Source organism: Sinocyclocheilus anshuiensis, unplaced genomic scaffold (genome assembly GCF_001515605.1).
Source record: "Sinocyclocheilus anshuiensis isolate Anshui unplaced genomic scaffold, SAMN03320099.WGS_v1.1 scaffold708, whole genome shotgun sequence".
Taxonomy (NCBI): Eukaryota; Metazoa; Chordata; class Actinopteri; order Cypriniformes; family Cyprinidae; genus Sinocyclocheilus; species Sinocyclocheilus anshuiensis.
In genome coordinates, this window is record NW_015555881.1 from 932,434 (window position 1) to 947,568 (window position 15,135).

Sequence of the window (15,135 nt, forward strand, 5' to 3'; positions counted from 1 at the left end):
AATGCCACCTCAGATGCCCCCACCAATGCCTGGGGCCGAACATGGCTATGTCCCTTCCTCTCCTCAGCAGTTCCCCCAGACGTCTCCCTCGTTCACTGCCCCCCCTCCACAAGGGAAGGACTTCTATGATGAAATGGCACGCATGGTGAGTTACAATAAGCCAGAAACCCAAAATTCCTATTTATTGCAACAACTAACTGGCTGTTATTACTATTTAAAGTAATGTTACCTTGTTGCATAAAATGTAGCATCATTACTTTTAATGGAATATAACACATTAGTTATATTAGTTTCATATTTTCTTGGATTTTGTTGCCTGTTACTCCATATTTACTGCCATCACCAGTGTCGGGTAATATTGCTTTTTAAATGCATGACATTGTATTACTCGTACAAAGAATAGATTGTTAAAGATTTCGTTTTTATGGAATATAACGCTTATATTCTATGAAATCTATTAAACCTATTGCTCTTTTTAAGGGCCCAGGCAGAAGATCAAGAACCACTTCACAGTCATCAGTGCAACTGGTATAGTCTATGCATATACATACACACAGTACCATTTTTTTTAAATTAATACTTAAGTTCAGCAAGGGTGCATCAAATTAATACAAAATTACAGTAAAGACCTTTATGATGTTGCAAAAGACTTCTGTTTCTAATAAATGCTGTGCTTTTGAACTTTCCACAAAAATATGAAGCTGCACAACTGATTTCAACATTAATAATAATAGGAAATATTTATTGAGCAGCAAATCAGCATATAAGAATGATTTCTGAAGCATCATGTGACACTGAAGACTGAAGTAATGATGCTGAAAATTCAGCTTTGATCACAGGAATAAATGACATTTTACAATATATTCAAATACAACAGTTATTTTATGTTTTAATAATATTTCACAATATTACTGTTTTTACTATATTTGATCAAATAAATGCAGCATCGATGAGCATAAGTGACTTTCAAAATCATTTAAAAAAATTTACCAACTCCACACATTTTTAAACATTAGTATACTTGGTGTTTAAACAAACTTTGTTCTGATTTGCAGACATCAGGTCGTCGGTCTCGCACAACATCAGAATCGTCCAATCATTCTGGACGGGAGCGCAGCAGTTCTCTAGCCAATCAGGGCTCTCCACCGCCCCCTCCTATCCCAGAGGCTCCACCACAGGACGAACCCAAGAAGTCCAAGAAAGACTCTCCCAAAAAAGTACATACTTGCATATAAACATACACTGAGACCCACTGGATATGCACTAGAAAATCTTTCACAATTGAAATTTTGTTCTTCGTCAGGGAGCGAGTGGTGGCTGGCTGACCTGGCTGTATCCAAAGCGCAAGGGCGAAGCACATCTGCCAGACGACAAGAACAAATCTGTAGGCACCTACTTCCAACAACATCCTGCTCTCTCTCATGATCGTCTTGTCTTGTTTCATAGCATTGATTAAGAGAAAACTTTGATTTTTCAGATTGTCTGGGATGAAAAGAAGCAGAAATGGGTGAATCTGGATGAACCAGAGGAAGAGGTACAGCACAAGAATTTAGTGTTGTCAAAAGTACCGATGTCCGTACTGAAATGTAAAAAATGTGCCATTGTGTTCACACGCTCAACAGATATGTCTGTGATTGGCTACAGTGATCATCGCTTCACAATCTCTTCACCGAGCGCTTACACAGATACACACGGGAGCGTTTGAAAGCCACATCTATCGGCAGATCCGTCAATGAGCAGATATATTACGGATCCGCTGATAGACGCAGCTTCCAAACATCGGTACTTTTGACAACACTTCAAGAATTCATACATTTCAAATGCTGTATTGTATTATGCATGCATCATTTTGAATGATGGTATTTGTATTAGGTTTGGGCCAATAGACGATGCCGTCGTCCATCGTTGATGGCTGATAGACATCACGATGTTGAGCCGGCATCGTGACGCGCCGCATCAGCTAAAGTCTGTCTACACTGGACGCGACAAAGCGACCGTTGAAAATCATTTGAAATTTGTGTCAGCACGTCATAAATAGAACGCGGCAGCAGTTTAATGTCGGGGATTTGTCGTGTCGTGCCGCGCCGCATCCAGTGTAGACAGCATCACTGATTATAATGAGTTCTATAGACTGATCTATATATAATAAATCTCTATTATAGATCAGTGGTTCTATAGTATTTTGTCGCGCCGTGCCGCTCACGTCCGGTGTAGAAACGGTGTTAGGAATCATGTTTTCCCTTATAAGGATTCACGCTTCGGGCACACCCCTCCCCCGTCATCATCCATCGCAATGTTTCACTGTAGACATCGTCCGATGCCAATTTTGTCGACATCGCCCAACCCTAATTTGTATGTGTTTCAGAGCAAACCCCCTCCTCCTCCACCTACCGGATTCCCCAAAGCTCCAATGGGAGGGATGAGGCCACCAGGAGTGGGTGGTCCTGCAGGGAGGCCACCTGTGAATATGTTCTCCAGGAGAGCGGGTGTGTCACCTTTTCTTTTCCTAATTACTTATTAATGAGAAATCTGTCCATTTATTAATCTTCTAGTAAAATTATATACATGTATTTCCTCTGGAATACAAGGGTTTACTTTTTCTAGAGGAAACATAACTTTGACTAAACAGTCATTGCTGCCAAAAATTATATTCGTTAATTGAAATAAAGCTAATAAAATATAAATTAGATAAAAAATGAGATAACTTAAAGTATTAAAATGACTAAAACTGAAATGAAAATAAAGATAAATAAAAATATTTTAAAAATACAAAAATGACAAAAGCACTTAAATTCATTAAAACAAACTAAAATGAAAATGAAAATTTAAAATATAAAAATAAAAGCTAGTTCAAAATATTAATAAGTACTAAAATAGTATATAAATACTTAAATAACTATGTGCCAAATACATTAGAATGTTATTGTCTTAGTTTTTAATTTTCAAATCCAATAGTTAAAATAATCAAGGCATTTTATACATTGAATGAACATGGAGAAGAATGATATTTGTTCATAGGTACCAGTAGTACAAAACAAAGTAGTAAATGGCAATATTTACCTATTTATATTTTATTGAAATATAAAAAAATGTTAATCGGCTCACAGGGACTTTGATGAGCCAAACAAACTGATGAATCAATTCTTTGAAATGGACAGTACAAAAGAACTGATTCATGAAAATGAATCAATCTTCCCAAATCTATTACTATTTTGTGCTAAAGTGGTTTAAATCAAAGACACACTATTAATGTTTTTTCGTCTTTAATCTGTCGTAACTGCAAGTAATGCTCTTGGCTGTTTGTAAGTGAGTTTACGTGTGTGTTTCAGGTACTAAGAGCCGTTATGTGGACGTGTTGAATCCCGGTCGTGGAGGATCTAAACCGGCAGCTGCAGTACCGCCTCCTGCTGACCTGTTTGCTCCTCTCGCTCCCATGGCTATGCCAGCCAACCTCTTTACACCAGCTGCAGGTGTGTATGTGTACGTCAGTGTGTTAATGTACATCACTGTATGACTGTGTCACGTCTAACACTGCTGTTTTCAGCCCCAGATGAGCAGCAGCAGCCGATGGAGGGAAGCGTTCCAGATGCCAGTGGAGAAAACACGGCGCAGACTAGTGCCACAGTGCCACAGGTACACAATATCCATATAAACACAGAATGTCCACAATTTTACTTTTGTCATAACTGGCAGTTTGAGTCTTATTTTTGGTACTGTAGCGAATCAGCTCATTCATGGGGAAATATGAATAATTAATCATAACTAGTTATAATTAATGATAAATATTTAGATCCGCTGTAGATATTTACTTGACCTCTCAGGGTCAACTGTCTGTCAATTCTAAGAACGTTAATTTCCTGGTTAAGGGAAATAACTTTCAGACTGTACAACTCTACACAGAGCTTGTAGCATAAATCTGCATGATTAAGTGACTCCAGTTACGAGCAAACAATGAACAACGTCAAGTGTGATACAAGTAAGACTTTATTAACTACATAAACACTTAAACTAGTCTAACATACTACATAAACACTTAAACTGGTCTAACATACACATACACACACACACACACACGCATACAGTTGGTATAGGAAAGGGTTAAAGCTAACTCAGTAAAGAGGAGAGAAAATAAGAATATGAAGTTATGGAACCATTTGCATAGAATAACCAAAACGGGTTTACTGTAAGTTAAAGCCGGTTTAAACATATATGTAGTTATGTGTGCCTCGCACACGAATACTAAAGTACAGTATTACACCTTTAATTTCACTCAGCGAGTGAAACACAGTAATGACCACCAGATTGCTAGGATTGTATACATACAGTCAAAGTGTAGATGAATTGCTTCAATCGAATTGTAATTTATAAGGCCTTCATGCTGTAGAAAGGGGAGCATCACTCAAATCTACCTTGATATAACTGTACTGTCCCAGCTAAATGTCTGATGGTAAATGTTGTTAGAGGAGCTTTTCTCCAGTTGCCATTTTATATCTCTTTTATTTGATTTGCTCATTCACATATTCGTATATTTTATTTGTTTGTTTATTTATTTATATTCATTTCACTTTTTTAACTCACCAGAGACATTTTATATTATTTTATTTATTTTATTCACCAGAGGAAGGTCTTTTTTTCTTGCATTTGGCTCTTTTTTTTTTTTTTATTTACTGATCAGAGCCGATTTGTTTGTTTTTTTTTCTCTGGCATTTGGTTATTTAATAAGTTCATTTTTTTTATTGGATCCTAATTCTGTGCAGACATGCTTTTTAATACACATCCACTATAATGAGTGTGTCTTCCATCTAGATGTTTAATCCGAATGCTTTGCCTCCTGGCCCAGAGGGAACCCAGTCTGGAGAGGTCAGATCCTCCTTTAATATCTTGCCAGTTCTCCTTTAAAGCCACTTCATCCTGTCACGCCCTGCTCCTTCACCCATGAATTAATACAATTAAAACAACACATGTGCTCATATGTACACTTACTACCTCTGAAAAACACAAACACGTTAACTTGCATCTCTAACTGTATTCTATGATTATTGGCTTTGATTATGATCACACAAAGAGCATGAGTGTGTGCGAGCAAGAGTGCATGTTAAGGACTACATGCTACTGAGGCGTTACCATAGCGACCATCGATCGTGATGTAATCTTACTGTAATGATTGACAAGAGATGTGTGATTTAAGATGGAGCTGCATGGAATTAATTTGGGTTTGTGGTGTTTTTGTTTGTTTGATTTGTTTATTCCTGCTGTTCTAGCTGTCACGTTCTAGCTCAATGAGTTCTCTATCTCGAGAAGTGAGTCAGCATTTAAATCAGGTACTTTCAGCTGGTTCTTATCTGAAACACACACACATGCACACCTTTTCCAGACACTGCAGTAATAAAACAACAGTGCTTTCTAAATCACGTGCACACATGTTGTCTGCACGCTTCTAACATCACACACTTGTAGCCACACCTCCAGCACGAAATCTTTATATGTCACCAGCGGCCCTGTCGGCCAATAAGAAGGGCTCTTGGATTTCAGAGGCATGCTGAAGATCGAGGCTCCGGCCCTTTTGGTGCATGCATACAGTGACCAATCACGTGCTGCATGCTAATCATGACTTTCTGTGGGCGTGGCCGTCTATATCCATGGAGATGCATGGTGATGTTGCTCTCCTGTTCCTATGGTAACCGTAAATGTGTTCTCATAGGTTTCCACTCAGCCGCCAGCGCAAGGAGCTCCACCTGCAGGAGGCGTGACATTTTATAACCCCTCCCAGTTTGCACAGGTAAGAATCTGAAGGGACATTCAAGGTGAGACTGACATCGTTGCCAAATCAGTGTTGTTATTGTCAACTAAAACTATTACAAAATCGCTTTTGTTGCTGAAATAAAATATAAATGTTAAATTAAAACATGAAAATTAGAAATGTTATTTTTGCAGCTAACTGAAATAAAGTTGAAGTACTAAAATGACTAAAAGTGAAATAAAAATAAATGAAATCTGATTAGAAATACTTTTTAAAAGCACATAAAAATGACTAAAGCCTAAACTAAAATTAAAACAGTATTAATTAAAAAAACTATTTTAAATGACAAAGCACTTAAATTTATTAAAACAAATTATTAAATAATTTAATTTAAAAAATAATTTAAATGAAAACTGAAAATATAAAAATTATTAATTCAAAATAATGAATACTATAATTGTATATAAATAAGACTAAAAGATCATTGTCAAATGCATTAAAATGTTTAATGTAAGAAATTTAAACATTTTCTAATATAACAGTAAAAATCATTAAATAATTTAATTTAAAAAATAATTAAAATGAAAACTGAAAATATAAAAATTATTAATTCAAAATAATGAATACTATAATTGTATATAAATAAGACTAAAAGATCATTGTCAAATGCATTAAAATGTTTAATGTAAGAAATTTAAACATTTTCTAATATAACAGTAAAAATCTAGTTGAAAATAATCAAGGCATTTGTACTTGTACTATATAATTGTACTTATATTATATAATTTATACTAAATGAACATGAAGAAGAATGATATTGTCAGTTTGATTACGTCTTTAATTGATTTTTCCGTACATTTCTGCCATATGTACATTAACTGACAGTCACCACTGATAAGCTACTACTAAATATTGTAGAAACTTAATTTGCTGTAAAGTTGCTTTGCAACGATTTGTATCGTGAAAAGCGCTATACAAATAAACTTGAATTGAATATTTGTTAATTTGTACCAATACAACGAAACATAATAAATAATGAATGGCAATATTTACCACTGGTTAATGAGGTAAAAAAAAAAAACGAATCGGTACATCCCACAGTACATTAAGAGAATTGTTTTGTACAAGTTATGTTTTCATGTGCAAATGAGGTACTAAATTGCATCCATTTCCAGAAAATACATCTGGACATTGGATATAACCAGTTTTAAAGTTTTTTTTTTTGGTTTGTTTTCTTCTTTTAATAAAATTTAATTTTTATTAAATTCTTAAGCTTATTGAGTTATAGGAATAAAAGTCTGGTACTAAAAGTGCTACTAAAGTGGAGATTTGTCAAAACTCATTTAGGCCTTTATAGATATGTATTGTCATTGAAATCTAGACTCAAATAGATAAAAAGTGTAATAAAATAAACACTTAAAAGTGTATTTGAGATGTTTTCTTTCACTAGTCTGAAAGAAAAGTTATGGATGCAAAACTGACCAGTGCATGAAAAAACTAACGTGGTTTTGCCTTAGAAACTGACATCTAAATGTCTTTCTCGGTCTTTTTCAGTCTGTTCCCACAAGCTGCGCTCGACCTGGTCGTCTGGGACAGAGAGGATACCCCACAATGAAATAACAGTATCGCTGTAGTTCTAGATCAAACTGTGGTTCTAGGCCAGATCCGACTGAAGTTTGGTTCCAGCCTGGACTCCTGGAAACGCCGGCATGCGGCCCTCAGCCTCCCAAATAACATTGTCGCTGTCATAATCATGGTTTTCCCATCTGTGCTGAAGTCTGAGTGAACGGATCAATCTTCATTTCTCCTTCTAGACTCATCGTACCCGTTACGGTCTAACTCTATCCTCTTGTTCTGTGTTTGTACGGACCGGGCGGCACTTCCTCAACGTGAGCAGTGTGAATATAAGTGCAATATGTCCATTTTTAGCCCTGTGTAGTTTGATTTCCTTTAGTAGTCTGCTCATTTCAGCAGGGTGAATGCGAGTGCATGTGAGCGCGTGTGTTTTGTGTGTGTGGGGAGGAAATGTGGGCGTCTTGCTGATGGAAGGCAGCCAATGCATGAGTTAGAGGGCGGTCTGGCCTGTTGTCATGGGAACAGTGCAGCGTACCAGAATGTTTTAGATATTTATTAAGCTTCGTGTCGGAATGAAACAGTCGAAATGCTGTTGCCGGACAGGATCCATACATCAGAGTGGGTTTGTGTACACATAGTCATGACGTGCTAAACAAACCCATCTCTTTTTCCATCTCCTGATTGAATCCTTAATTTTGCCAGTAGCGAAGAATCATACAGTTATATGATTTACCAAAATCCTGTGATCATTGTGTGTGTTATGCTCATAAAATATCATTTATTATTTTCCTAGCTTCATCTCGCTCTCTGATCGGTCGTCTTCATGTCTCTTAATCACACGCCATTATTCCTTTGCTCGTTCCGGGGTTCTTGTTCCCATGGTAAAAGCGGGGTTTTGTGATTCCAAAGGTCTGCTCTGTTTGAAGGAAGCTCAGACTTTTCCAATGTGTTTAGAAATTGACTGTACAATTCTTGATAAAGTGATAATAAAGATATTTTTGAGCTCTTTAATACTTTAGAGTGTTTTTATTAAAGTACAGATATGGTATGTCTTAATTTTAATACGAGGTTATTAAATTTGCATGCATAATTTTATTAAAAAAAATTGCAAAATGGTATTTAAAATGGTTGTAGATGGATGTAAACTAACCGTGTTCAAAAGTTTGTGGTCGGCAAGATGCTCACCAAGGTTATTTGATCAGAAAAACAGTAATATTGTGAAATAATTTTACAATTTATAATAACTCTTCTATATTAATATATTTTCAAATGTAATTTATTCATGTGACGCAAAGTTGAATTTTCAGCATCATTCCTCCAGTCTTCAGTGTCACATAATCCTTCAGAAATCATTCTAATATGCTGCTCAAGAAACATTTCTGAATATTATCAATGTTGAAAAGAACTGTGCTGCTTCATACTTTATGTAAAATCCGTGATTTATTTATTTTTTTTAAACTACATTTATTTGAAATTTAAATATTATGTAACAAATGTCCATACTGTCAATTTTGATCAATTTAATGCATGCTTGCTGAATATATAAACAATTTAATTGAAAATGCAATTAAAACCGTTCTTAAAACCATTTCTTTAATATCTCCACGATGTAATACTTTATGAATTTACATGAATCTCAAACAAAACTACAGCGTGAAACCTTTCATTATTTTATTATTTACAGACAAATATATTATTTTGATCTAAACTAAATATGGAAAAATTGAAATGATAGCGGATTAATGCACAAATCATGCTCGTAAAAATGTGTGGATGCCCCTGGAATGTCAAAAGCCATGACCTAGTGGTTAATGCACATGCTCTAGATGCCTTTAGCTGAGGTGCTCATGCAGGTGAAGGAGGTTTGCATCCAGCCTGTGATGTATTCTGACACAATCCCCCCCTTTTTTTCTTTAGAATTTCCTCTCCACTTTTCATATCAAAAAAAGTGGCAAAAATCCTAAAAAGGAAGTCCATGTAAACAATGTCTTGTATGCAAGTAAAAAAATACAGCAATCTAGGCCTAAATTTCCCAAGTACAAAGTTCCTTGCAGTCACGTGGTCTGCAGAGATTCCAAGCCTCATTCTGACATTTCTGTACGTGTTGGGTTCAAAGCGCCCTCCTGTGGACAAAAAGAAAAACATTTATTTAAAGTGTTGCTTGGTCACTATTCAAAAAGTAAAAGTTCACTGCTCTTCTATAGCTAAAAGTTGTGGTTGTGGGGAATACTAGCTTAAAGAGCATGCACAAATGCATACACACAAATTACAGTAAAGCTTTGGGAGTGTGTGTTTATTTGGTTAAAGTACCAGTGCACTTTTAGCTCTTTGAACTGCGACTTCCAACATGCTCCGGTCAGACAGAATCTGTTTCAGCGATCCAGAATCCATTTCCAGCAGCATCCCTACATACACAAATGTTCACACATCCATCATATCACACAGTGTGTACAAAAACCATCTCAAGAAGTCTGAATTCAAATGAACTGAGTAACTCACCAGTGATGTCAGCGCAGTGGGTGGGGTCTAACTGGCGCACAATATTGAAAAGCGTCTCGCCAATGGATTCCACTTCCTCTCGATCAGAGCCATCGCTCACATCTGTCGCCTCGTCACCCTGCCTGAGCCACAGATAAACAGAGCACTTCGTTTCTTGCATGTTTGAAACTTTCCAAATACACTGCTCAATATTTGCTGAATGAAATCCAATAGTTGTTTCTTACTAATTTTGAGGTGTTGATTCCAAAAATAGTGGTTGTTTTGCTGAAGCTTGAGCAAAATTGCTCAATTATGATGCATTTCGTAGCATTTTTGCATTCGACAACCATTTGTGAGATGAAGAAGTCTTGTATGATCTTTTAACTGACACACAGACATGACTCCTGTCTGAATCTGAGCAGATTACAACTGTTTGTTCAATTCTCAGCCCGTTTTCACAAGTAGGAATGATTCAGAAGATATTATTTTATGCCTAATCCTGATTTTTCAACGCCGCTGTTAAAAAATCCAAAAGCACCTACTCCTGCAAGGTTTTCAAGGCGATCTTGACTTGTTCCTCGAGGAGCGAATGATCCGATAGCAGCTGAAGCACCGCCTCCTTCTTCTGCTCCAATAACATGCCTGTATAGTTGTCAAAGTAACGTAACTATTCCAACAGACTTTGAATTCCCTCCTTTGGTGTTTTTGCAGCGTGTCAGTAAATGTACCTGTTATTTTCTGTGTGTGTCCAGTGTTGTAGAGGTCAATGAGGTCAAACAGCTGTTCACCCAGAGAGTCGGAGGACACAGACACCGCATCATCAGTGTGAGACACAGGGTCACTGGGAAGAGAATACGACAGAGCTTATATTATGTACTGCCTACTACTGTTTTTCTCCAAAATAAATGTCTTTTCAAGAAACATTTTAAGTAGTTGTATCCTACATTGTTGTCCTGTGATGTCACTACATTGCATGCTCTATTCTGAGATTTGTGTCCAGTACTTTGCATTTTATGTTCAATTTTGTACAAAAATAAAAATCAGTGTGATACCTGTTGTCGGATGATGTGAGAGCGGTCAGTGCTCTTTCCAGTGCTTTATTCAGCAGAGCTTCATCATACAACATCTGAGATACAACAGAACCCGGCAGCTCCAACAACATACCTGCAAACATCACACAGCTCAACTTAAACTAAAATCATCACAATATTAGATAGATAGATAGATAGATAGATTCTGTGTCACCTGTAAGTTTAGGTGTCATCTCAGTGTATTTAGGGTATATCAGATCATACAGTTTCTCTCCCAGAGTCTCCAGATCTTCATCATTCTCCATCACTGCAGCATTACCTGCTTATTTAATCATACGAATTACAATATCATCTGTCTATACTCCGCCGTCATTTATATGATCTAACTGTCCTCAATGAGGTTGAATAGGAATCATAATAATGTATTTACAGCAGGCATCAGAGCTGGGTTGTTGTTGTGGTTAGAGGACGCATGAACATGACGTAGAACACACAGAGGGCGTGACGTACACCAGCTGCACCACTGACGGCTGCGCTATTCGTCCCCGTCCGCACTGTACATCAAACATATAGTCCTGCTTAAAATATATATTTAACGAAGGATTTCTAAATACATTTCTAAAAACTATTTGAAAAGACATCTGTAACATATTTTCATTTTTTTTTCTTCAGTCTGAAAAAGAAGGTAAATGACTAAGTTACTAATCCTCAACACAGAGGCGTAAGAAAGTACGAGAGCTCCACCGGAACTGGAACTCATTCCTTTCCATCGCTTTTCCGCTGCTGAAAAGGTAACGTGGTCGTCTTGTGTTGCTTTTCAACGTTCGATTATACGCTTTATAACGCACATTTCAGCATTAAACGGGTATATATCTGCGTCGAATGTTACAAATTGCTTATGAGCTACACCACTTGGTGTAGTGACAATAAAAAGGAGGATATTTCATTAATAAACGCTGCCGTTGTTGCTTAGCGAGGCCTTCAGTGAGTGAGAGACGAGCACCGCACTGCTAACACTAGATAGGGTGAAAACCAGTCTAGACTGTTCGATAAAGTTTGGATTTACTCAGAGCGTTACTTATGCTACTAAGGAGGTTTGTGTGTCATTTTACAGCTCTGGTTTTGTATGAGGGTCTTTGAGTTGGTGATTTGACAGGATCACGGACACAAATTCTATTTATTTGTCTGTATGTTTTTTATATATATATATATATATGTATATGTGTGTGTGTGTGTGTCTATTTAATGAAATTCATGGTTATTTTGAATTTGCAAAACGTCAATTTCAACAAAAATATAACATTAGAGAACAAAAACGTGTAGGAGAATAGTGAAGAATAAATTTATGACAGTTTATTATAAATTGTTCTGTAAATAATATATTACGGTGCAGTTTGCTATGGATATAACGTTAATATATGAAGGTGCCGTTTGCTGTGGATATGCGTTTGATGTGAACTGTCTGTTATTGAGGATGATCTGTATATATAACATGTGTTGCCTTGTTTCATGGGTTCAGGACGGTCATCATGGCATCGCCTCACCTGCAGTGGATGATCATCAGGAACACCTCCAGTTTCCTTATCAAGAGGAATAAGCAGACCTACAGCACCGTAAGTCACTGCTGTTCAGCTACACTGAAGACACTGGTGATGAGACACGGCTTTACTGGGTTATATTTAATGCACACATCAATAAGCTGGTGTTGCAGGCAGAAATACTGATTCGAGAGAATGGATGCAGGCTTCGATTAAGCAGGGTTCAGAAAACGAGAGAATTCTTTTCCAATCATATGTGGTTGTAATCTAGTGTTTCTGCTTCAGGGTTTATCTCTCAGATGCTTAAGTTGCTGTTCGTGAGCTGCTGTGTTCCAGTATACTGAGGAAAACTGACACTTTTGAATATGCATAAAAAGTATGATTTGCTAGCTTACTAACTAACTTGTACCAAGGGACACCAATTTTCACTAAAATAACCTTGGTTAAAAATAAAGTCTTGCTTTGTTATACTTTATTTTATTTTATTATTTTTTTTACCCTGTCTGAACAGATTTCCGATCATCTAGTTAAGAACTTTGCTGTAGTTATCCCTCTGTATTGCTAATTTGACTGAAAATAATTTGCTTTCTGATCTCAAATATTCTTCCTCTTTTCCAGGAGCCAAATAACCTGAAGGCCAGGAATGCTTTCCGCTTCAATGGTCTCATTCACCGCAAGACTGTGGGCATCGAGCCGGCCGCTGATGGCAAAGGTGTGGTCGTCATCCTGAAGAAACGTGCAGGTGAGTGGACAAAATTGACACTTGGAGGTTCAGGGGTTCAAATTTGTACACACCATCGAAGCTCAGTGAATTTAGGTTGCATATATTTAGGATGCCATAAGGTTGCACATTTACAATCAGATGCTGTAGGTCTCAAGCCAGAGGATGACAAGGCAATGTGATTTCTTTCTGAAATCAGCCATTAATCTAGATGTCTCTGCTCTGAATCTGTTTTTAAACGTCTGCTGGCGCTCTTTAAATGTTAAAAGGTTGCATGTGTTCCAGGTCAGTGTAAACCTGCCACCTCATATGAGAAGATCACCATCAACAAGAACTCTCGCGCCACCCTCGCCAGCGTGAGGAACATCATCCGCAAAAATAAATACAGGAAGGATCTGCGCATGGTGAGTTCACGCATGCAGATCTGACATCAACCCTCTTCTGAAACACATTTTACAGTTTACTTTAGTCATTTGTAATGGGACACATTTTGGAAACAGTTTTAAACTTTCAGTTTGGTGTTTATATGTAATTCTTAAAAGCTTTACAGCTCTTTAAGTTGACGCAGTATGTTTTGAAATCATGCAGGTTCTTTAAAATCAAGTATGGAGTTGATGCACTTGTTCAGTAGATGACTGCTCTGTCTCTGTCCTCCAGGCTGCTCTGAGACGCGTCAGCGCCATCCTGAGGAGTCAGAAGCCTGTGGTGGTGAAGAAGAAGCGCTCCAGGGCTCCCAAGAGTTCATAAATAGTTGCATATAAAACTTTTGACTTAATAATAAAGTGCTTTTGGTCAAACTTTCTCTATCTCCAGGTCTCATTTGTATCAGTCTACTCGAAATGCATTGGTTTTTTTTCATCTATTTTGGATGGTTTTAAATTTGCTTGGTTATGCATTCTATGTATCTAAATGCTGGACAAAAAGCAGATGAATGTTTTAAGGATTATCAGGATTTTTCACCATTACATCAACATTTAATGCATGCTTGAGTCAAGCTAAAGCATTAAACCACTGTGCCCATTGAACATGATGCTTTATGCAACAGTTTTTTTTTTTTTTTATATGCATTGCAGAGTGACTTTTTTTCCCTTTCCCAACATGAAGATATAAGAATCTTGCATAACATTTAAATGTAAAGTAGATTTCCTGCTGGTGCCCTTGTTTTATCCACTGGGGTCTTAAAGTCTATAAGCTAATCAACAGAAACCCGGAACAGAACATGCTGTCTTTATTTACTTTCTCTAATGTCATTCTAAACCTGTATGTCCTTAAAATGTGTGCGATATGTTCTCATTTAATTGTAAATCACTGAAAATCTTCTCTGCTGCAGCTCTCAAATCTCATTTGGAATATACCAAAGTATTTATTTTAGTATTATGTATTTGTTGAATTAGCTCTTGTACTTAGATTTTCAGTATAGTTTGAATTTTTATGTGCTTTTGTCTTTATTTTTTTAAACCTTTTGGAAATGTATCTTTTTTCTGTTATCAATTAGCGATATTTTAGTAATACTATTGTACTATTAATGTCTTAATATTTGCATTTTAATTTTATTTTATGATTATATTTTTTATATATATATATTTCCATATGGCTTTAATTTTTTTTTTTATTTAGTTTGTTTAAAATTTTCTACTTCAACTCATTTTAATTCATTTAGTTGCCAAGGCAACATTTCGAACTAGATTTTCGGTTTGTTTTTCATCCAATATTTATATTTTATATCTGTTTTTATTGCTATTGCCAAAAACAATTTGTAATAGTTTTAGTTAACAAGACAAGTTATTTGGACCACTTTTAAACCGTGTGTGTGTGTACAGGTTTTTCTATACTGGTGGGGACTTAAACCTGAATCACAAGGATAGTGAACCAGACTGTATGTGTACACTGCCACAGTATCTGGTTATTGCTGGTTTTACTGAGTGAGTTATGGTGGTACTGCAGTGCAGCTGTGGAGTTCATCCAGTTGCATCAGTATAATCTGTGACCGCGCTCTGATTCATGAGTTCACTTAATGATTGAATTGATCAGGATAAAGCAGAGAACAGCCCC

The 15,135-nt window shown here is 36.6% G+C and overlaps 3 protein-coding genes across 6 annotated transcripts in view; 2 read left to right on the forward strand and 1 right to left on the reverse strand.

The window, feature by feature from the left end:
- The window catches only part of LOC107675732 (protein transport protein Sec16A-like), a 28,093-nt gene extending 19,767 nt beyond the window's left edge, over positions 1–8,326 (forward strand). For 3 of the 4 annotated variants that reach the window (XM_016470145.1, XM_016470143.1, XM_016470146.1), the window contains 3 exons: positions 1–145; positions 481–528; positions 1,056–1,136. In XM_016470145.1, the coding sequence (XP_016325631.1) occupies positions 1–145; positions 481–528; position 1,056 (194 nt within the window). In that variant the 3' untranslated portion in view covers positions 1,057–1,136. Of the gene's footprint in view, positions 146–480; positions 529–1,055; positions 1,218–1,303; positions 1,385–1,477; positions 1,535–2,365; positions 2,487–3,329; positions 3,471–3,544; positions 3,634–4,806; positions 4,861–5,261; positions 5,322–5,701; positions 5,780–7,294 lie in introns of those variants that run through there. The other variant, XM_016470147.1, reaches the window with a different exon arrangement.
- Positions 8,327–8,873: 547 nt separating this feature from the next.
- On the reverse strand, positions 8,874–11,384 carry LOC107675733 (uncharacterized). Its single transcript, XM_016470148.1, has 7 exons — positions 11,039–11,384; positions 10,846–10,957; positions 10,522–10,634; positions 10,336–10,435; positions 9,815–9,936; positions 9,626–9,720; positions 8,874–9,438 (listed from the first exon to the last, which is right to left on the reverse strand). The coding sequence occupies exons 1-7, from the start codon at positions 11,127–11,129 to the stop codon at positions 9,397–9,399; spliced, it is 675 nt and encodes a 224-aa protein (XP_016325634.1). The 5' UTR covers positions 11,130–11,384; the 3' UTR covers positions 8,874–9,396.
- A 142-nt stretch (positions 11,385–11,526) lies between these two features.
- On the forward strand, positions 11,527–13,880 carry LOC107675734 (60S ribosomal protein L28-like). The gene is made up of 5 exons (XM_016470149.1): positions 11,527–11,615; positions 12,344–12,437; positions 12,981–13,104; positions 13,369–13,487; positions 13,741–13,880. Exons 2-5 carry the CDS (start codon positions 12,354–12,356, stop codon positions 13,828–13,830), a joined length of 417 nt encoding a protein of 138 aa, XP_016325635.1. The 5' UTR covers positions 11,527–11,615; positions 12,344–12,353; the 3' UTR covers positions 13,831–13,880.
- Positions 13,881–15,135: the final 1,255 nt, after the last annotated feature.

Bases quoted from the DNA above. Each gene is read 5' to 3' on its own strand.
- LOC107675733 (XM_016470148.1), bottom strand. From the start codon at position 11,129: ATGGAGAATGATGAAGATCTGGAGACTCTGGGAGAGAAACTGTATGAT. The intron at 10,635-10,845 runs GTATCACACTGA...TTCTCTTCCCAG, and splicing joins CTCACATCATCCGACAACAG to TGACCCTGTGTCTCACACTG. The intron at 9,721-9,814 runs GTGAGTTACTCA...TTGTGTATGTAG, and splicing joins CCACTGCGCTGACATCACTG to GGATGCTGCTGGAAATGGAT.
- LOC107675734 (XM_016470149.1), top strand. From the start codon at position 12,354: ATGGCATCGCCTCACCTGCAGTGGATGATCATCAGGAACACCTCCAGT. The intron at 13,105-13,368 runs GTGAGTGGACAA...CATGTGTTCCAG, and splicing joins CATCCTGAAGAAACGTGCAG to GTCAGTGTAAACCTGCCACC. The intron at 13,488-13,740 runs GTGAGTTCACGC...TCTGTCCTCCAG, and splicing joins ACAGGAAGGATCTGCGCATG to GCTGCTCTGAGACGCGTCAG.